The sequence below is a fragment of the Melanostigma gelatinosum genome (assembly GCF_949748355.1).
Source record: "Melanostigma gelatinosum genome assembly, chromosome: 5".
Lineage (NCBI taxonomy): Eukaryota > Metazoa > Chordata > Actinopteri > Perciformes > Zoarcidae > Melanostigma > Melanostigma gelatinosum.
The window spans coordinates 22,736,840-22,760,474 of NC_136638.1; the positions used below are offsets into that span (position 1 = coordinate 22,736,840).

The window sequence follows — 23,635 nt, forward strand, 5'->3', positions numbered from 1 at the left end:
AATGACAGTGTCATTTAGTTCGGCATTAATTCTTTCATGAAACAAACTGCTTCGAAGTCAATACAGACAGATTCACATGTGCACACAAGATGGAGAGAGAAAGGATGCACGTGAGGGGGGAATGTCCGCATGAAGGTTAAGAGGCCTTTCGTGACCGTTGAAGTATGATGTGCTGCAAAAAACCAGAGGGGGGCGGGGGGGTGAAGAATAATTAAACATACTGGAGAAAAGGGGAGAAGAGGAGATGGAGAAGAGCAATGAATCTTTTCTATGCGGTCATCAATATCCACACTGCCCCTAAGCCCAGTGGAAACCGCTTGAGAGATCGGAAGCTCGACATCTGCTTTATTGAGGTCATTTGTACTAAAAGGGTGTAGCAAAAAGGATGCTCTTTGTGTATGTGTCTCAGAGCGTGTGTGCGTGTGTGTGTGTGTGTAAAAGTTCAGCTGGAGGGGACACTTTCTAATGAGATACAGGGGGAGTTTAAAGATTGATCCACCTGGATGAGGCCAAACTGAAATAACATATTGCAAAGTCCATATGGATAAAACAACAAAGATAAAACGATTCCAATCTCGTTACCTTGTGATGTAGTGAATGTACACATTTATTGAGTGCAAATAATTCTCTTAAAACGGATTCCTTCATACTTATTGAACACTCACAAGGCCAGTGTCAAGGATCTTTGTGGCTCGTGGGAAGAGAAGAAAGACAGAAAGATGGACAGAAGAGAGAAAGAGAGTAGAACATATATAAGCCTTCAGCTCAGTCACAACCTCCCCTGATTTCCCCTGATAAGGGAGGTTACACAGGGCACAACTGGCTGCTTGTGTGTGTGTGTGTGTGGGGCCTTCAAAAAGCCACTGGTTGGTTGTGTTCTTAAGGAAAAGGCAAAAAAAGAGAGAGGGTGTCAACACAGTGGAAACTCTGGTCTGCCCTCCAACCAACCATGAAGGACAGAGGTTATATTTTGGACATGAAGCACCCTGGGAACAGATAGAGAGAAAGGGAGGGAGGATTGGAGGATGCAAGAGTTCACAAAGAGAAGCAGAACCAAAGAAAGAGAGCGAGAGAGGAATTGGGTTCCAATGGTCTGTTGGATACTGACATTATTAGTTATCCAAAGTGGCACTTTTGAAGTCACCGTTAGACAACTAATTCCATAAGCAACCGTCCTGCATCTTCCTTAATGCTGCAGCTATTCTCTATGAGTACCTCAGTGATAGCCATGGCATGATTCAGCATCATTAAGGAAAACTTTGCCTCTTGCTGGATTTGTAATTACTGTGTGGCAATGTTAGCTTATTATTATTAAAATGTGTCTGGCAGATTTCAACGGCAGCACACTTTTCTTGTGTCGCATGTCTTAAATGACAAATCCCGTTTTTTCGCTCTTAGTCGGGGTGTGTTTTATGAGTTTTTATGAGTTAAGGATTCATCATTTAAATCACATCATAGACATTTGATTTTATGATTCTGAATTATGGATTATTCTTGCCTATTGCCACAATTCCTTAGCATCATACCAGCTTGTTTATTTAGTCGAGTAGATTCCGAACACATAGAGGCTTTTTCACCTTTTTTGCAATCAGGTTACGGTATTCCTGTTGCGTGTTATCTGTCACTCCCTTTCCATTTTCCAGCAGTAAAATGAATGATCCATGAGACTGTTCTAGTGTGAGACCCTTCACCAGACATGATGATGGCTCCTTTGGGACTTTGAGGGAGATGGCAAAGACTGTTGAGAGGCATCTGGTCTGGGAGCTCGAAAATGAAAAGCGCATTCATGATACTGCTCTGAGAGAAAGGCAGACATCTGTGCGTGTCTTTGCATGTTTGCACGCCTCGACACACCTGTGCATGTTTCAATGTGTATATGGTTGAGCGTTTTGGTGTTTGCATGCGCCTGATAAAGTGAAAAACGGGTCTGTGGCATGTTAGAGAACGTGTGGTGGTTTACAGTTTCAGGTTAAAGTAGTCCAACACATGGCTTTGAAGCTGATATTTCATCATGTGTTTGCATACAATACATGTGTGTGTGTGTGTGTGTGCAAAAAGGAAAAGCCGGCTGACTTACAGGTCCGTGGTGTGTTCGGGGATGTGTGGAGGTACACGGGTCAGTTTGAGATTGGAGCAGTCGACCACGGTGCCTTCACAGCGACATTTCTCTGGACACACCAGATCCTGGAAACACTCGCTACTCAGACGACTACGGTAGTCCTCCTGACCTGCAGAGGAAAGAGGGAGGGAAAAACCGAAAGAGAGAGAGAGTTATATCGGTGGAACAGGAAAACAGGGAGGGAGGACAGAACACAGGACAGACAGGATGTAGAAAGGGAAGGAAGGGAGGAAAACCAGGTAAATTAGAGGATAAAAAGATGGAGGGGAGGAGAGAAAGATAGGATGTTGTAATATTAGCTTCTGGAGGTTTTTAATAAAATAAAAATATTGTTAAATTTGCATATGACCAGATATAAAGATGTTCTTCTTTGTTGCCTTATATTCAACAGACAACATACCTTCCCAATAAATATACAGCCAATAGTAAAAAAGGAAACACTTTCTGCCACTGCCAAGTTATCACTATCTGTCGAATCTGTTTCTCATTGGAGTTTGTTTGCTCTAATTTCAGATGTCAAAGTTGTAAAACATAACTAGCCAACCAGCACTTTGCCAGACATGAGTGAACCGTGTCCACCTCATCTATTTCAAAGAACAGGCTGCATGCTGCTGCAGTACTGTACAGTGGGGCATGCACAGGACTGAAGCAGGGGGCTGCGGTACATGGCTATAAATCAAATTAACAAACAGATATCCATGTGGTTTTATGGAATCATTTTGTTGATAAATGTGACCCCGGATGTTTTTATTTAACAAGGTGAGCCGGAGACCACTTCTGTTAGTTAGATGTAATGTGAGCAGATATTTATGACCGCTAGTCCCGGAGCTGGTTTATATCATGCAGCACTTGTAGTTGTGCACCACAAACACACTTTATAGTTCTCACGGTTATCATTACCTTTCTCTCCCTCTCTTTCTGACCTTGCATTGTCTATCTGTTCTCTTTCAATTTAAAATGTTCTGTTTTTCGCTTTTATTTGGCACAGACGACTAGATTCTTGATTCTCTGGCTCCACTCTCTCCTGGCACACAGCCTTTATGGCTCATGTGTTTTCAGCTCATCACTGTTTCAGAACAAGGACCACCTATTGAGCGGCCGTTTGCAGTGAACAACCCTGATATGAACTCAGCTGTTGATTGCTGCTCTTCCAATGATGTCTGACTGTTTGTAGAATTGGTTAGCTCCTTTTAGTGGCAGAATATTTGATATCCCCGGGCTGCCGTATAACAGTATTATCTTGACATTTTCCTTGAAAGTCCCTCAGTTGGAGCAGAAAAGGGGGAAAGCGGTTTGTACGGAGGTGGCGGGATCAGTCATGCTATAGTCAATGAAGCACTGCCAGCGCTTTGACAATGGAGACAGGTGTACAGGTGCAGCCAGACCAGATGTTGCCAGATGAAAAGCAGGTGGACCGTAGTGTCGGTGTGGTTGTGAACGTGAACTACAGGAGCTAGCATGGCGAGGTGCAGAGCCAGCCCTCTAGGCATAGGCAGTACAGGTGAATGATAGAGGTGCCATACATATATAGGGGCGTCCGAACAAGGGTAGAAAATAAAATTCAAAATGTATAACTTTTACATTTCTTCACTCATACAATTTTGTTATTACTATTACAAACTATTACAAAAAACAACAACACAGCATCACAACTATGTCGCCTAGGAATAAGGACCTATTTCCTGGGCTAACAGCATCCACAATATTGAAAATTATTCAGATTTAAAAAAAAAAAAACACTTCCAGAACTCAATACAGCCAAGCAGTGTCCTTCTCCCACGCAGTGCATATTTTTTCTTCCATGCATTAACACAAACGAGAATATTAACAACATGTTTTTAAAATCCGTGAGTGAGAGTTCAATCCCTTCTCTCTACCTGGCCAGACATTGGAGAGCCTTGCGATTTGCTTTACGTGTCGATGTTTAATCAGCGTATTCAATACGTCTAGCTCTGTTCTTCACTGAAACCATCTGAAAGCAAAAGCTGGTGTCACTTGACGTTAACAAGCATTTGAGAGCCTACAATGACATATCAATACTTTCCACATAAACAGAACAGGGAGCAAAATGTAGGAGTCTGTTGAGAAAATTGAGCTCAAATGTACGTTGGAGTTGGAGTATGATGGATATGGGTGTTTATGAAGGGCTTAAATTATTGACATTCATCACTGATTGATATATGAATTGATGTTAGATTACTGGTCTATGTCCATTTAGTTCAACCACAGTTAGAGTCCCATGTATCAGAAGCCCTACACATGAATGCAGACAAACAGTATTTAGCCCTTAATATTTTTGCTCCAAGGTGTGCGATTGGCTTGGAGAGGCAGGTGGGTGTGTGCTCGGCGGTCCCTGGCGCTTGACGGAACCATGTGATGCCACAGTAGGCGGGGCCACATGGTTAGATCAAGCACAAGAGACAGCTGCACGAATCAATCAGAATGCAGGTCCACACGGGAGGAAGGTGGGGCAACAGAGAGCTGCACCAATCAGTCAGGGAGGGGCAGGGTCCATACAGGATAGGAGAGGCAACAGACAGCTGCAGATCCACACAGGAGGGGGGACGGGACTGCCCACCAATAGCGAAAATGTCCACAAGGTCCAGAGCGGAAGAGGAGATGCAAGGAGAGGCATGGGACTGCAGACAGCAAGGGCTAAAGCAAAGAGGACAGCCATGACCGGCCTTAGGAGCATTTGTTTTCTTGATTCGTTCCATGGACAAAGCACTATCATTAAGGGCTTACCACTGAGACCTTCCATGTCAAATATGCACCACATGAGCTCATGATACTGCAAAGCACTCTGGATAGAAGCCTTCACCATTTAATAGCATTGGTTGTGTGCCTGGTTTATGTTCGGACATACCATTTAAGATTGCGTCGCTTATTCACAGCTTTTTCACAGCTTTTTCACAGCATCCCACTGTGATGGAGAGACTTGCTCTCCAAATATTTTGAGTGCTTTCTGTTGCTTCTGTTGTTGCATTTGCCTTTAGGGTTCATGTTCTAAATAAAATGAAACATCTGTGACAGAATTGACTTGTAAAACAAACCCTTACATCAAATCACAAGAATGCTGCTGCTTATTAAAGACCTCCTCTGATAAATCTGTTCCGTTATAATCTTTTCCTAAGATTCAGTGTCAGGTTAAAGTGACTGTTGGAGCAAAGATCCCCGTCTATGCTGCCTTATCAACCAATAATCTGCTTACAACCACCGTTCTCACACAATTCAAACAGTCTGTAAAATGACTGTGAGGGGATTTGATCCCCCCCCCCCCCAGTGAGCCATAAAAAATCCATAATATTTAAGACCTAGAAAACAATGTGAGGAGCCGCCGTGGAGAGGCTCCGAGGATGTGAAGTGTTTCCAGTCACACACTGACACACACTCATTCGCTCACACAAGTGGGCGATCACAGTCTATGGCCAGTCCCTGCTGCGTTAGTTATTGTGCTGCTGCAGGATATTGAATTGTTCTGTTGTAATTAGTGAGACCCATGGCTCATATCAAAGGAAATAACAGTAATACAATTCCACCACCGAGAGACATAGCGATTGTATGTGAATGCTCGTGTGTGTCAGTAAACACATATAGGTTTTCTAATTACACAAAAACAAACATGCTTTTAAAACTGCATGTGTTTATAATGATTGATCTGTGCGTCTTGACATTTTACCCCTTTGTATGATCAACACGAGTCTTTGTTAGCCTTAAGAGGCGACTCCCTGCTTGAGTGCTTGTGTGTGTTCAGGTGTGTCAGCGTGAACTCGTCTCCTACCTGTGCACCTGAACTTCTTGCCTTTAACCTGGCTGATGCGCTTGTTAGCCAGCCTTCTGGGGTGGCTGCAGCGCGCTCCACTGGTCTCAATAGGGTTGTCAAAAAGGTAGTCCGCCAGCCACTTCAGGTGACAGTCACACATAAAGGGATTCTGGGCCAGATGGCTGCGAGCGAGGGACAGAGAGGGAGAGAGAGAGAGAGAGAGAGAGAGGGAGAGAGGGAGAGAGAGAGGGAGAGAGAGAGGGAGGAAGGTTTGTCACAGGCCAAAAAAGACGACAACCGCAGAGTTACAGTTGCTGACTGATGCCAAACATTGCTGATTCAACCACATGTGTACGCTTTTACATCTGTTGCTCTTAACTCCTGGTGTCTGCTACATCTTTCCTCAAGAAGAAGCTTCTAACATACAGCCAGTTCGGTAGTCTCTGTTTCAAGCAGCAGAAACACGAATAACCTTCATTTATTGTCCAGAGAAGAGAAAGAGCAACTGTAGGAAAGGAAGATGTTGAGGTATTGTACACATTGCTTGATTAAAAAGCAATCTAAACACAACAGTGACACATGTGCAGTTCTAAGTGTGTTGGCCTCGTTCCTCTCTGTGTCTGGATAATCATGTTTAAACATCAATGCTTAACTTGATATTCAAATATTGATTATGTTCATTGTCTATTAAAGCACCATTATGCAACTTATTTTGAACCTTAAACCTTAACCTAGAACTGTGCAGAGTCATATGTGTGCAAGATCCTGTAATATTACGCTTCCCTGTCAGTCAACATGTTTTTTTGGCTCCTGACGACGTATTTGCTGGTTCCAAGTCCTTCAGCTTGTAACAAACGCATGTGTAATGTCTTTCAAAGCCTCTCATGGGGCTACATTAGGTCAGTTTGCAAGTGTTGTCCAACTAACTGTCCAAAACCGTAACATATTCAATTTCCTGAAATATATGACAAGCATAACAGCAATATGTCACATTTCAGAAGCTGGGACCAGAAAAACATTCAAAACGATTAACCAATCATGGAAATAGTTGCCAATCCATTTAAATCGAAGCAGCTGGGTTAATGAAAACCTCTTGAAGCCTGAGTATACTTACAGAGTCTTGATGGAGCGCAGAGGGGCGAACAGTCCTTTGCTGATTGTTTGCAGTTTGTTGTCGTACAGCGACAGCAGATTGAGGTTCTGCAGGTCTTGGAAGGTGTTGACTCTCAAACAGTTAATTTTGTTGGCATTCAGCAGCCTGAAACACAAGCAAGAGCCCTTTGTTGTTCATCTCTTTTACTTTACATTTTTAACTTAATTACCTCTGTGCACAGCAAAAAAAAAAAGATAAACGCACATGCAGATAATGAGATTTTTTCTCAGCTGCATCTCTACTGAAAAAACACAACTTTTCTCCCCTGTCCTCTTCTTCGTCTCCCTATTCCCTCCCCAGTCCCTCCCTCCAGCCTCTCCCACCCTCTGCACACAGCCGTGATTATATTTTTTTCTGGCTGTGACACATAAATCTGAAAATTGCGGTTGTTTATATTTTCATTTTCCTTGCTGTTGGGTCTCGCTGTGATATCTTGTTTTGATGGGAGAGACAGTTGGCAACGGTAAAAAGGAAGGAGGAAAAGAGGAGATAGAAGAATGGAGATGGGATGGGGGAAATAATGGAGCGAGACAGTGAAGGGACAGGCCAAAATGTAATTCTGAGTGAAAGACATAAACAATTAAGTGAAAGAGGCCGGCAGTAAAAAACGGAGAAGAGAAAGGGAACTGAGAAATGTGATAGTGGGATTTGGTAAATGACAGCAAAGGTTTGCACCGCCACCCTTTCCTACATCTCTCTCTTCCCTACCTGCACCTCGTTCATTAATATAGCCAAGTCAACAGCTTTTCGCTCTACCGTTCTCTTTTCCACTTCTTGTCTCGATCTTTTTACTCTGCTTTCACACAAAAACTCTTTTCTTCAATTCTTTGTTTCTTTGTCCCTCACACACTCCTCCCTCTGTCGCTCTGTGTCTGACAGGTGACTAACTCTGTGCAGCTCAGCTCAATCATCTCAAGTCGTCCTAACGAGCGCCTATACTGGCACAACCTGCCTATACACACACACACACACACACACACACACAGGCAGATACACGCGCACACACATGCTGCTCTGCGACATATCCACGCCTCATTAGGCAGCTGCAGAGGGAACTAATTACTTGAAACTGCACCAGTAAAAGAAAGCAACGCAGACAATATAAACAGCAGACCGGTAGCTATACAAAGCAATAAACACATCTTTGTCGTGGAAGGTTGACATGCTGCTAGATTCACCAGTCAAAGCTAATATATGATGTATATTTATTACACTATACGGTAGAATGACAGCATCTTGAAATTCCTGACAAACTGACCAATGTTTCTCATCTATCAGAGGCAAAATATTAAAAGACATGTTCTCTTCCATTGCTGCTGAGAGAGAGAGAGCGCCAACACCTGCAGGCAGCGTCTTTGTGGGATTGACCAATGATGTGGTGGCAAGACATGAATATTAACTCGTCATTCAGTACTTTATACATTCAGCGATTGCAGCAGTCACAAATGCACAGAAGCAGTCTTGAATGATCCTATTAAGGGATCACATGTGCAGCTGTCAACTAAAAACATAGCATTCAGTGTTCAACATCCTCACCTTGTCATCATCTCGACAAGGCGTGAGGGAAATACTTCTCCTGGTACTAAATGTTAACGGCCTCACACAAATTTAATTTCTCTCTCTGGTTTTCTTCACTCTCTTTTCTAATCGTATCTGCATTTATATGTTTCTTCCTCAAGTTAAAGTCTTTTTCCCCCCATCTTTCCCTTCCCCATCCATTATTTCATCTACATCCCCCCCCAGACCTCTTCTCTCTCTGTGTCTGACTATGCACCATGCATCCCAATGATCCACCTAAGCCCGTAAAAGGTGTTTGTGGGTTAGATTCACTCATCCTCATTCTCTTTGCTTCGCTTCACTTTACGATGGAAAAGCCCAGCACATGAGCTGTTTCTGCAGTGGACTACTGCGGCATTTGCGAGCACCATATGCCCCGTACAGTACCACTGTAGCTGTTACAGGAGTCCACATTTTTACTGCATGCCGTACCACTGCTGCAGTTTGAGCCTGTGCCCACGAGAAATTATTCACGATAAATAGTTTTCTTCTTAGTAAGACACTAAATGTTAAAAAGAGCGATGAGAGATTACAGTTTTTATTACACTGCATCAATTTGGTTCATGTTGATCATTTAAGCAATGCTTTTCTGTATACACTCACAGGATGCAGGACAGATGGAGGGTGAGAGCACAAAGAGGGGATTCTGCTGTAGCTGCCACTGTGTAATAATAATGATAACCAAGCATTGCTCTTCCTCATACAATTTCCACCATACTGCACATTGAGGCATTAAATATTGTTACAAACGTAATATACTATAGCTGCAAGTCTATAGTACAACACTAAACACAAATACAGCTAATACACTTAACATTGTAATGCTCCAATTGGAGCCAACTTCATGGAAATATTAAGGGACACTGCAAGATTTATTTTTATATGTCCGTGAACACTGACATAGGGAGTTTTTTTTAGTCACACACTGTAAATTATGACACACAGCAGTTACGTTCCTCGCTGATACATCACATGCAATAAGGGCCTTTGAGTGTGCAGGTTGTCCTTTATTTTACATTTCACATGTTCATTGGTTGCCACTTGGTCCATGTTCTAAAATAAACTGCAGCTGTACATTATTGCTGTCACAAATCCATGACGATACAGTGTTTCCATCCCATATTTGAGTGTGATTTTCTTTTGTTTGCTGAATAATGTATGTCATTGTTTTCTGGAGGCACCACACTAATACACACAGGTACACACATAACAACGGACCACACAGATAGTACTTACAGGAGCTGCAGGGAAACCAGTCCATCAAACAATCCCTTGGGCAGCTCTGTGATCTTGTTTCCGTACAACACCCTGCACAGGACAGTCAAAACAACGTCATTTAGCTTACAAGGCTGTCTTTATACGCTCAGACTTATGTGGCATCTGATGGTATTTTATCCCATTTAAGTGCAAAGTTCAATGTGGAGTGGCAGTGTTGGCTTTGCAAAATACATGTACATTTCTATCAAATACTCTCACTCGATAGCAAAGTTGGATGGTTATGTCCAAGTGTGGTCAGAATGTGAGTAGCGGTCATATGAAGGTGTCTCAAAAAGGAATACCATGTAACTGCAAAATGTCATCTTTTCAGAAAAAAAGGTTCATTTTAGATAAAATTGTGTGATAAAAAAAAAAGAAAAACTCAAAATCATCAAATTTGAACATGTTCACTGGTCAGCGACACTTTAAGACAAAACCATTAGAAATGGTACCTTAAACCAAGAAGTCCTTGTTATTATATTGTTATTTGACAAATCCAATCGTCTATAAAAGCCCACTAATATTGAGTTCTCCTGAAGGCAGAAATGACCCTGAATGCATCTGCTCGGGATGAAGACGCTGTCATGCTCGCAGAGTTGGATAAACTATTTTAGGTTCAAGAACTGAAGTAATGTTACAAGAGACAGTGTTGTCTGTTTCCATGTATTGTTCTTCTTTATGTTAGAATATGCATACAAAAACAACAACATTGATATCACAGTCATTTCTCACCAAGCACACTGTTGGATCAATTTATGGAATTATGTTTTGGATGTGCCTCCAATTATAGTTGCAACAGTTGAATTCCCTTGAGCAAATTTATACTTTGCTCTACATCACGCCTCAGCTGGCCTCTACTGCAAAAGTTGTGCCTCTCAGTGACATTCCTGTTCAACTGACTCGGGTGTGTGTGTGTGTGTGTGTGTGCGTGTTGTGAGAGTTCACCTTGTCTACCCCGTCTTGTCTGTCTGTCTCATTTTCATGCTCCAGATTGATTCAAATTAAACTGTCCTTCATGTTCTCATCACAAACTCACACACACACACACACACGCACAATTACACGCACACACAAGCAACTACAAAGACCCACATACAGCGCTTACGCACGCTCCGCAGCTCTGTGGTCCGGTTGTCAACATCCGCAGCGACAAGATTTTTATTTTCTAAATGTCTGGAAATGCAATTACTTTCCTGTCTGGACATGTGTGTGTGTTGGCATGTACACGTGTCATACTTACAGTGAGGTGAGTGAGCGGAGGCCACTGAAAGCATCGTCGGCAATGTCAGAAATCTGGTTCTTACTCAAGTCACTGGGGGGGGGGGGGGGGGGGGAGAGACAGAGGGGGAAGATAAGTGTATTACTGTATTACACAGTGATGGGGTTCATTGTGTGTGAATGATGTCCTAGAACTGTCTGACAAATGATCATGAGAGAATACATCAGCAGAGGTCAAGGTACGGGCACATGAGTTAAAAAAAGGTAATAAGAGCTGAATGTGTAAGTATGAAGGAGAGAGACAGAGAGAGTTCATGTCAGTTCCACCTCTGCAAGATATATTATTTAACACATCTGTGGAGGTTGAAACTCCATCTGTGTGTGTGTGTGTGTGGGTAGGTGGATAACTTTACAACATTGCACAGTTCTGAAAGTCTTGCATTTTCAGCCATTTGCATGATAAGGACATTTTTCAGACGAACAGACGAACTGTTCGAGTATGTGCGTGTGTGTGCTGGTTTGGACTTAGACAGACATGTGAACGAAGGGCTCTTTTCTTTTTGACTCATTTTGTTAAAGTTGCTGCAGATTTGATTGTTTTAATTGTTGTGTTTTTCCATCTTTTCCCCGTTCGCTAATGTCAATTTGTCTGACTATTAGTTTCAATTTAAACAAAAACTTTAACTGCTGCAGTAAATATTGTGAATCATATAAGGAAAACCCTAGACAAGAGTTTGTTCAAAGCCTATGACATAGCAGATCATGTCTTGCTAACGCTGAGGTTGATTAACAGACCTTTGGTTTACAAATGATCTCAGATTGTACTCAATGTGTAAAAGTGAATTGGCTCAGTTGATGCTGGATTACTGTATTTAACCTTGGAGTGCCCCATGGTTCTATCCTGGGTCTGCTTTATTTTCTGTTCACACTAATGCTTTAGAAGTGAATGCGCATGAGATTTATACTCGTTATTATGCAGATGATGCCATTGTTGTAGGTCATCTGACCAGGATTTAACTGGTTAAATTAATGAAATAAAATAATGCATCCATGCCAATAAAAGAAGATTGCTTATAAGGTTCTTAATGTGAGTCATGTTCATGCATATCAGTGCATGATCGTATGCTTGCCAACTTGTGTGAATTCACATGCATTTGTGTGTGTGTTTGAGACTGTGTATGCAGATTTATCCACACAGACTTACATCCTCTTCAGCTTCTTGTAGGAAGAAAAGGCTCCTGCTGGGACACTTTTAATCAAGTTCTGCTCCAAGCGACTGAGAGAGCGAGAGAGAGAGAGAGAGAGAGAGAGAGAGAGAGGGGGGAGGGGGTGAGATTAGATGATCTTAAACAATCCCTTCAAATTAATTAGAAAAGCACATTACCCCTAAAACACACAATGAGAACATCTTAATCCAATTTCAACAGAAGTTTCTTTTCATTAATTCTCTTTCCTTTCGATGTTGGATTTCAACAAGGACAGAGAGGTCATTGGTTATTATGAAGTCCTGTTTACCCCACAGTCTAAGTCCAGCACAAGGGCACAGGAAGTTCAAAGGGTGGCTGTTCCAATCAGAATATACTAAATATTTCTGCAGGCTGGTCAGTGCTTTGCAGCAGGGGGCCGGTCAAGGTCAGTCAGTGTGAAATGTTGAGTTGTATTTCGCAGCTCAGCAGTAATGGAAGCTGAAATGGGACCAACATGAGAATCAGAGTGACCAAAACCTGGACTGCTGAGGCACAGTTTTTGCTCGCTCAGTAAGACTCTGGCCAAAGTGTTCAAGAGGCACCGTGATGTATGAATGTGTTCAGTGGTTTGATCCATCAAACTTTACTTCTCACCCACAGTGAAATACAGGTTTGAGTGCACAATTTACACATGGGTTAATATTCCTTTGATGGAGCCACAATATATTCTTTAGATGCAGTCAGACTGTATTCATGAACACAGTAGGGCCCTTCAGGCTAAGGGCCAAAGGGAAGTTATCACATCTCTTTCTCTGGAAGACTGCACACTCTTTACACCACACTGGCAGTATTCTATCCATTATCATGTGGGGAGCCATCAGAACTAGGCGCAAAGCCCACGTTTGGGGAAATGTACTGTACTTTAGTTTCTGCTCTCCTGATGATCTGGGCTACACATTCATCGATATAACTTATCTATTCTTGAAAAGGAGGAAAGGAGAGGAGGCAGAGGAAGCAATGTGAATAAAATACATCGGCGTGTAGCACCAAATTAGAGAAAATGAAAGTAGAAAAGAGCAGGATAAAAGAGAAAACAGAAGGGGAGAGAGAAACTAGGACAACAATGGAGAAATCAGAAGAGTGGAGAAGTGTGGACAATAGGGGAGAAGAGAGGAAAAATCAAGAGGAGAGGAGGAGGAGGATGCGGTGAGGTCCCAAGGCCAGCCACAGGGTCAGCTGTCAGAATGATAAATGGGAACTAATCCACCCTTCTTCTTCCTCTCCTCCTCCTCTTCAGACCCCACCCAGTCCTGCTCTTGACCTCCACTCTCAATCCCTCTCTGTCTGTCTATCTATCTATCTATCTATCTATCTATCTATCTATCTATCTATCTATCTATCTATCTATCTATCTATCTATCTATCTATCTATCTATCTATCTATCTATCTATCTTGTCTTTAATCACTGTTTGTCACAGCTTAATACCGCCGATAAATTATAAATGGACCGAAAGCCAAATATTGATCACATTTGCAGGGATTCAATTTGGTGACTGCCACCTTGTAACTGTGTTTTTAAAATGAAAGGTGGTCCTGCTTTTGCGCATGTCGATTTCTAAATTCCAACACCTCACGCCCCTGGCAAGCAACAATACCTTATTCCTACAAGGGGTCAAAATAAATCAGGGATGTACAGATATTGACGGAGACAATCTGTACACACAACAAGGTTGAGTCAAAGACACTTAGAGGCTCAATATCAAAGGATGTATTAAAGGGAAGACGTTTTAAGAGGCAATATGAAAAATCGATACGGTGAGGCGGCGATTGATCGGCAACAGAAACAGGAGATGGGTTTGGCAGGTGAGCATTTTCACAATGGGCTGAGTGCGCACTCACACACACAGACACTGTCAATGTGCTAATGAAGTTAAACGCCTTGAGACAAACCTGTTTAATTGCTTTATAAATGTATTTGACTTGGAGGAACAGATTAACACACAAACACACGCTTGCATGCTGTATACATACACACACACACACACACAAACACACACACACACACACACACACATTTGGCAGTGATCCTTGCCACCAGCATTCAGATGACTTTGTTCCTATTGTCGGACTGACAATACATCATTCTATTGTGCTCTATTGTTTCTGGCTGCCGCAACAGCATTAATGGTTCAAATGCTAATGCTGTGTGTGTTTTTTGTTTGTGAGTTTGTGCATCCAAGATTTAATCAGGAATGTTTTGGTGCCTGTGGCTCAATCACAATGCATATTTATGTGTGTGTGTGTGTGTGTGTTTGACCCTCCAAGATTGTGTGTGTGCCTGTAATTTGTGCCCAAGTACATACTTTGTTTGCGCATACAAAAACTGGTGTGTCTGCATATATGCGAGAGCATTGGTGTGTATGTGGGTGTAAATCTATTACTTATGCTGGGGAGGTATAGAGGTATTGGTGTAGCACGGCGGGGGAGAAATTGCTCCCTTACTCAGAGAGCAATCAACCAGCTGTCCTCTGTACAAACAAACAGGGTACAACGATCAATACGGATATCAAACACGTCCCACTGTGGTGTGTGGGGGGGGGGGGGTTAAATGTGAGTAAGAGACAGAAAGGAGGAGGGAGAGAGAAGAGGAGGCAAAGTGTATGAGTGTGTAAAAGAATAGAGTTTTGCTGCAATCTCAAACACAGTGTGCCAGAGATCGGGTTAGATGTTCGGTCTCGTTCATGTTGAGTCAAAGCGTCCAAAGATCACAGTGAAACTGAGTGCGTTGTGTGTATGTGAGCAAAATTGTGTGCGTGTGTTTGGATGAAGTATCGTAAGATTACTTTTCATTCGAACTCTGGATTCCGAACAGTTTTGAAGCGGCTATTTTTAATCTTACAAATAGTTCAAAATGTCTCCTTCAGAAGACTAGAATCAAATCTCTACAACTTGTGCATATAACCAGTACAGTATAACATAAAAATGCTGATATGCTGTGCAAAAATACAATGTGAAAAGACTGTAGAGATATTTTGAAATAAACACATTTAAAGAAAACACAATAAATGACATATGTAAAGTGTGCTCCCCATGAAAAAGTCAGTTGATCACCTGTCACACGTAGCATTTAGGTAAAAAATAAAGCAGTCTTACATCTCCACGATGCTCTCAGGGAGGTTGGCTGGTATTTCAGTGAGGGCTTTACGACGACAGTCCACGATGTTGTTGTTACAGCTGCAGCTGGGTGGACACACGGCGACCTGAGGAAGGCAAGTCCTCGGCTCCGTCTGTGCTGGACCTGTAGACAGCAATATACAGATGTAATATATGTATCGAACATACAGATAGATAGATAGACAGGTAAACAACATCAAACAGAGATAAACTTCAACTTGTTTGAATATGAGATTGCTTTTGCTGGTTTACTGCCAAATGGAGGATGATCGGAAATAATTTCATGCCTGCAGCTCAGTTATTACTCCTGCTACAATTTCTGCAATCATATTTTAGCTTCTGTTTTGTTATTAATTCTCGATGGTGTTTTTGTATATTTTATCCCAGTTTCTCTCAATGAGATGAGAGTCAGCTTCGGGGTGTTTTAGTGTCCCATGATGGTCTCTGCATTGTTTCCGAAGTATTCACATCCTGCCAAGAATAAATTCTCTGGGGGCAGCATGACATGTTTTGGGTATGAAACAGGCAGAAATTGCAAAATTAACTGAATATCAGCACTAAATATCATCTGGCCACAGTACGTACAAAAAAATATTGCTTGATATGAGCCGGAGGATGGAAGGGTAAGGACATGGGGAGACAGAACGGAGCATGAAATAGTAAAGGAGGAAGAAAGAAAAGAAGAGATACAATGAAGAAAGAACAAGAGAAAACAGGGTGTTATTCACACAAACGGGATGGAAATGGAGAAAAGAGCAGAAAGAGGAGGTCTGCCGTGGAGCATGTAGGGAGAAAAGACAAGGCTAATAAAGAGAGCACATCCTGACAGTCTATTAAAACAGGAGCTGAATCAGAGACCTATAAACAGTGTCTATACTGTCTGCAGCTGATAACAATACTGCTTTTATCCTGGCCTTTTAGCTGATTATGCGCTCTACATGGTGTAATTCTTTCAGTGCTATAAACTCAATGCTGAGCTGTCTGTAGATGATAACAATGTTGCCTCTAATAATGGCCTGGTCATTACATTCCATGTTTTGTCGACCTCTACGTCAAAGAGTGATTGTCAACGGCACTAAAGTCAATGGGGGACTTCCACTTGAATCCAATCTGTATGTGTTGTATATTGGTGCTGCTGAACAGTTCTCAGTCAAACATTCCTTTAAAAGCTCGATGTCGCTCTTAAAGTACTATCGTGTGTCAATTTCTTGGAGCTGCAATGGAGCGAAAAACAGGCAGCTTTTCCCCCAAAATATTTGTATGGGTTTTGTTCCAGAGACAATTTAAAACAAATGTTGGGTGAAACTAAAAGCATGGCATATTTGACTCTTGAAGGAGTCCCATCATCACGTTGCATGCCACAATGAGCACTAAGGTGCTTCAGTGTGTCATTCAGCCACACTCTTTGATATTTCAATGGATTGTCATGTGGATGTGTGCTGATGTTGAGCTCACCATTGCAGACAAAATCCTTCTTCTGCACATCTGGGACGTTGAGGCCTCTCATGTGGGCGGGGGCCATGCACTGGGTGAAGGGAGCCAAGCCCCGTCTGGCTCTGAGCCAATCAGAGAGCCAGGACAGGTGACAGTCACAGTGGAGATTGTTGGAGTGCAGACGCCTGAGACAGATGGAGAAATACATGAGTCTGAGTGAGTGAAATTAACTCAATGAATTCTTTACCATCCTATCTGAAGTGGGCACTTTTGAGCAAAAGTCTCTCAAAACGTCTGTGAAGCACATCGGCTCAGTGAGAGCAAATGTATTTGAGTCGGCATTCAAATAGGTTCTATTTTTCACACGGCTTACATCCTTGGCCAGGATCATGAGGCTGTTTCTGAGGTGAAACACACACACACACACACACACAAACGCACAAACACACATCGTAATATCCTCAACTCTCATTTCCCCAAGGTCCGTGACAATAACTCCCTTTACAGGGAGGACTCATACGGCATAATCACAATCCATTCAGAACGACAGACCCAAGCAGACAGAGAAGAGAGACACAGACAAAGGTGGGAAAGAATAAGAATACAATTCTGGACAAAGAGACTGAAGGAAAGATCCAGGCATGATCAGAGTGGACACAAAAAATATAATAAAAAAAAAAGAAAATCAGGCATTAGGAGGCAAAATCGAGCAAATAAATAAAGTTCGACTTTGGTGTATTTTTGGTCATTTTGCCTTGATATAATAGTGGCTAGCTAGGAGAGAAATGTTCTGATTATTTGGGATGTGTCTCAGATTCCTGGGCCTGTAGACACCACACACGAACATATTTTGAAGAGTCAGTTCACCAAAATGCATTTTTTTTCATATGGTATGGTGTTATTTAGCCATACATTTAGTTTTGGTAGTATGTGCCTATGTTTTTAAATATTTATACTATATACTTTTCCTCCTCCACTACAGTACCACAGAGAGGAACAGAATTTAGTTTGAGGTGGGTATGACGCATTGCAAACTTAAATTTTAGGAACTCAACGGCAACCTTGATACTAATAGCCGTTTTACATTTCACTTGTAGCATTAATCAAATGGTACAACTCAATATAGAAAGCATCAGGAGAGCTGAGGCTCTCCACAGGCTTCACAGGCTGGATTTGACACCTTAAAAAAAAAGAAAGAGCAAGATGAGGAGGAGGGCGGATGAACAGCAGAGTGTCTTGTCAGCGTATTATATCCCAGCCGGGATATCTAGCCTTTCACAAGACAGGCCTCCCTTTGTAATAAAGCAGAGGACAAATCCTGTTATGGAACAGAGATGGGCTCATTGATGCTAGCAGCGGGGGCAGTGGGTTTTAATACCGCTCTCCCATTATAAATCCAGTTTATAGTCAAACCCCCACATGGAGATAGCCACGTCCCGGCCCACCCCCGGCTCAGCCTTAATTACTGACAAGTAGGATTAAAACACAGGGGAGAATGGGGAGAGGCAGGGGGTCTGGAGAAAGTGCTGTGCTTGTGTGTGTGTGTGTGTGTGTGGACTAGCTGTAAGTCAGTGATAGCGTTTGTTGGGCTTATTTGTGTCTAAGGACATTGTGCATGGTGTTTCTGTGAATTTATGTGTGTGTGTGTGTGTTTGGTATGTGTGTCTGTCTTAGTGTGTGTGTTTATTCTTAGTATTTGCTCCACCGGGCACATCTCCAGTACAGTGAAATAGACACACACACACGCGCGCACACACACACACACACACACACACACACACACACACACACACACACACACACACACACACACACACACACACACACACACACACACACACACACACACACACACACACACACACACACACACACACACACACACACACACACACAGAGCAGTACAGGGTACAGCGTACAGGCACTTTCAGGCCCATTTAACTTAAGAGTAATACTCTCCTGTGGACTTTGGCGGCCATATTGAACTTACATCACACTTGGGAGAGGAAACTAAGTAGAGGGGCACATTTGGCTGTCGCCTAACTCTGAATTACTGATATGTAGCAAGACGCATATTAATCAATTCACAGATTGCCCAATGAAAAAGAGCTAGAAACACATAGATCTTGACAATTCAAAACTGAGGAGGAAGCAAAAAAGAGGAGGTCGGGGATGAAGAGGTTGGCAGAAGGGGCAAAGATGAAGGGGGTGGACAGATGTATAAAGGAGATGGGGAAGAGGAGAGGAGGACACACATGAAGAGTAGAAACAAAAGGAGGAGAAAGGGGACCACACAGGAGGACAGGAGGAAACAGAGGGAGTCATGTGAAGAAGTAGAAAGAGGAAGCAACACAAGGCCATGAAGGTAGAAGGAAGGAGAACACAAAGGGAAGTGAGTGATGGATAGCAGAGAAAAATGAAAAGAAGGAAAGAGTGGTGGGGAAAACAGAGAATGCATGATAGGACAGACTGAAAAGAGAATAGAGATTGTAAGTGAGGAAGAAGTGGAAAATAAGGAAGAAAAACAAGAGAAACAAATTCAAATGGGATGCACACATAACGCAAGGATGACGAGAGACAAAAGGAAGGGGACGAATCAGAGGTGACACTCTCTCAGTTTTGACAGAAACAGAAGCACAGAAGGGCTTGTGATTAAAAGACACTGGATATTGGTAACTCTGTACTCAATTTGCTGGCCTACTTTAGCTGCGCCGCGGCCAGAATCCAATTTTCAAAGACTGATCTGGAGCCGTATTGCCACTCGAGGTGCAGCAGTGTGCAGGAAATAAAGAAACCCTGCCATGTGATTGGCTGTGGAGGGATGCTGCCGTTCAAAAGTTGAACGGAGAGAATGGTCGTAAAAGACAAATGGACTCCTGCGATTGTTATCCTGCTTGTATTTAGAAATCCCCATTTTTTAAGTCGGGTCGAGTGACCACACAAGGGCCTATTACAAATGATGATTTGGGGAGGTAATCCCATTCTCTGCATGCTGGTTTGGCAGAAATCAACCCCAGTGTGGCCAGCAGGAATTTAACCAATGGTCTGCCTCACAGACAATCCCACGGGATTATGGGTAGTCCCCCTTGAGATGTCGTGCCATTGCCTTGGCAACTCTCTCCCTTACACAACTAAGTACAGAAAAAAGACAAATGAAACCCCCCTTATTATCAATCAGGAAGAATGATTTGGCCTGGGGATCATGTTGGATCATCACTGTGTGTGTGTGTGTGTTTCTCTCAGTGTCTGCGCTCATGTCAGTAACATCAGTGTAGGAGGCTTCGCCGAATTAATCAAAGCAGATTGAACTACAGAGCCTAAACAAGTCTTTCTTGAGGCATTAATGAGGTTACCATTTCTCAAGTGTGTTTGTGGTGCATGCACATATTTGTCACTGTATCCATCTGTGTGTGTGTGTGTGTGTGTGTTTGTGTAAGTAACGGCCACATAATTATTCACAGGCATGAAACAATGGAAGAGTTGGTCTCTTATTATGGCATGATTAGATGATGGCATACAGACCCTGCTGCCATGCTGTGTGTGTGTGTGTGCGTGTGTGTGTTTGTGGTGTTTGTGTATGAAAGTGATGTGTGTAGTTTTGTGTGTGCAGTGAATGTACTCGGTTCGCATGAAAGTAGGCACTACTACATCTCTGTGCATGTGTGTATGTGTTAATGTGCAACCACAGAGTGCACGTGTGTGAGCGTCTGTGGTATATGTTAGCAGTTTTCTCTGAGTGTGTGTGTGTGTGTGTGTGTGTGTCTGATTGTGTGTTATACTCACAGCGTCCGCAGCTTGGGCATGTGGTTGAAGCTGGATAGGGGGATGAGGGTGATGTTGTTGTTGTTGAGGGTGCTGGATGGAGAAACAGAGAGAGAGAGAAAGAGAGAGGAGAGAGGGGGAGAAAAGAGAAAAACAGATTGTTAGAAAAATAAGATCCTGGTGCCACTTTTTGGTCTGGCGGTTTAAAACTCTGACGCAAGTTGAATTAAATTCTGTCCGGAATGCAGGTTCGAGTTCTTGTCACCTTATCCCTGACCAATCTCCAACTTTGGGGATTTTTGTTTTAAAGTCATACTTGAATAATACGTTTACAAGAACTCCTTGGCCGCGGCAGTAGTTCACCTAAAAGGGGTCACAAAATGAATGGGGAGGGATCCTGAGGTGGCTGATAGAAAAGCAAAGAATCTGAAACATATTACAGCAAAACATGATATTAAGGCTTTTCTATAATAGATCATAATATTGGACAGTTGTATCCACCACTTTAGGTTCTGGAAAATGATTTATATTAAACAATCTTAAAAATCATTCATAGAACAATACAAACTATCCCCATATTAAATCAAATATGATAAGTGGCCAAGTATATTTTTTGACAATATTTTCAGATATTTGGAGTGATAAAAAAACAAAAACATTTCTGTTCTGGAAATGTATTTCCATATATCATTTGAGAAAACTGGGAAAAAACAAACAATTGTAAATTTAGTGTAAAATTAGGGTATTTTACAATGTTCCCCTTAAAGTAAAGCTGCTCTTTATCTGACTCGAGAGTCTCAGAATCGAGGGGTATGCATGATGCAGAGCTTGTGAAACTCACAAAGACAAATATGTTAATCTGGGTTGTATAAATATAAATCACTTGATTTGAAATGAAATCATACAAACGTCTCTGGTACTATTTCAAACATCATCAAAACTGCAAAACACTGCATTTGCGAATTCTGACCTTCTGGTCAGGGTTCCACTTTTGTGCCAAGTCATCGCACAGAGTTTTAACTCATTATATATTGATACGCAAACACACACACACATATATGAACACACAGCCATCCCCTTGATCTGCGCTTCTTCCATCTCTAACTCATAAGCAGGTCACTGACTATTAGCTCCCTCATAAACTACACTCTGCCTCACATGTAGTATCGACCCAAAGCGGAATGAAAAACAAGGCGGACTGTCATTACGACCAAACACAAACACACACGAGCAATCCCGCTCCGTGTGTTGAAGAAACTGAACACCTATTGATCCTCTGTGATCTCCATGTGCAGAGATGGGGACAGAAATCAGAGCATTGAAAAGAAATGCAGAGAAGACATTCCATCAACGCCTTCCACAGGCGGATCCGATTGCATTGGCAGACTCGTACAAGCCGGTAAAGCAGCATACACAGAACACTCGACGGGGGGAAATTAGAACACAAGCAGGTCCCTCGTGACTGAAGTAGTGCAGTCCACATAAAAAATGCAATACAGCAAAACACAAGACTGTACAAAGACATACAGCTTACATTATGTGGTCACAATGCAGTAAACACTGTGTGAAAAACTGAACAAATGCTTTAGTTATTATCCGTACAGGTACTGCAGGCTACATGAGGCTCATTCTTTTTGGCTTTTAACTTGTGATCTTGGATGTTTTTTTACAAAAAGGAGCAGATTAGTTTGGTTGTCTTGCAACATTTTCATGTCAATATCAAGAAATTATTTCTAGTGTTTGAAAGTGAAGCAAAGCATTGTGAGATAATGCAAATAAACCACATATCTTGTGCCAGATAAACACAAAAAAATAACGATGTGGAAACATTTGCTGCAAATTACAATTTTAAAATCCATTTCAGCCAAATCTTTGTATTACCGTTTTATTTTATCATCCAGGGATTTCTAAAATGTATACTGCAGTAGAATGTTTCTGGTGGCTTGTGGAAGCCAACATCAACACAAGCCAGTGCAACCATTTGCTTTGTTTTTGCCTCAGTTCCATGGATCATTAATTTCACTGGATAGAAAATAGGGCTAGTTTACTTTACATATCACCCGAAACCTTGTGTATTCAAAGAGTCATTGTTTCAGGACGAATAAAGACTGAGCACATTCATTTTTCACGCTTGACAATGTGTTTTTACTGCGTTCAGACAAGGACAAGGTCGGCTTTCTCTCTGAAAAATGGCCCAAATTCAAGATGAGAGGATTTTTAAATTTTGTTTTTTTTAACAGCATCTGCAATATGTTTGTGCCTAAACACACAGTGTGACCACGGTGAGGGTTTGGATTTCACCGAGAAAAATCAAGGAAGGTCTGTTTCTACGCACTGTCGTCACAACTGTTCAAAAACAGCTCATTACCGGGGGCTTGCTGTGTTTTTACTAACACCCACTCAGCCTTAAAATAGACTGTTTTTGCTTCACTCTGTTGATGTTACTACTTTTCTTTCTCTTTAATTCTCTCTCCTTCCGAATCTCTTTCGACGTTTCCCTCCCTGCCAGTATAGCCTCAGTGGCCTTGGTAGATGGATACAGTTTCACACTCACTCACACACACACACGCACACATTCGCAGTGCTGCTATGGTCAGCCCTGTCAGGGGTGATTCCACCCAGTATATATAATTTAATTGTGAAATAACAATAATTTCCCACTGTAATTTCCCCGTCAGTTATTCCCCTGCTCACTCCGTTCAACCCCGGTCCACATCTCTCTGCATTAATAAAGCAGTGACCGGACTGACTTAAGCCAAGATAAACACTAAAAACATCATTTCGAAGTCCACTGCTGTTTTATATTTTGGCTGTTTTTTTTCCCCAGCTTATTTTACACCACTTCTGGCCAAGGCTGCGCTCTAAAAAACAAATTGTAGATGCTCTTGGATTTGAAGTGGTCTTAAAACAAATATGTGCCTTCTGACAAGGAGAGAAATTGGTGCACAAGGTCCAACGCTAAATATTGCAAAGATAGTATATGTTCACACTACAAGCATCAAAAGCAACA

At 42.2% G+C, this 23,635-nt stretch overlaps 1 protein-coding gene across 1 annotated transcript in view; it reads right to left on the reverse strand.

Moving 5' to 3' along the window:
* Positions 1-23,635, reverse strand: part of slit3 (slit homolog 3) — a 98,466-nt gene that overhangs the window by 52,626 nt on the left and 22,205 nt on the right. Inside the window, exons 2-10 of the mRNA XM_079268113.1 lie at positions 20,647-20,718; positions 16,885-17,048; positions 15,409-15,553; positions 12,272-12,343; positions 11,090-11,161; positions 9,829-9,900; positions 6,997-7,140; positions 5,901-6,064; positions 2,078-2,228 (exon numbers count right to left, since the gene is read on the reverse strand). Of these exons, the coding sequence (XP_079124239.1) occupies positions 2,078-2,228; positions 5,901-6,064; positions 6,997-7,140; positions 9,829-9,900; positions 11,090-11,161; positions 12,272-12,343; positions 15,409-15,553; positions 16,885-17,048; positions 20,647-20,666 (1,004 nt within the window). The 5' untranslated portion in view covers positions 20,667-20,718. The remainder of the gene's footprint in view (positions 1-2,077; positions 2,229-5,900; positions 6,065-6,996; positions 7,141-9,828; positions 9,901-11,089; positions 11,162-12,271; positions 12,344-15,408; positions 15,554-16,884; positions 17,049-20,646; positions 20,719-23,635) is intronic.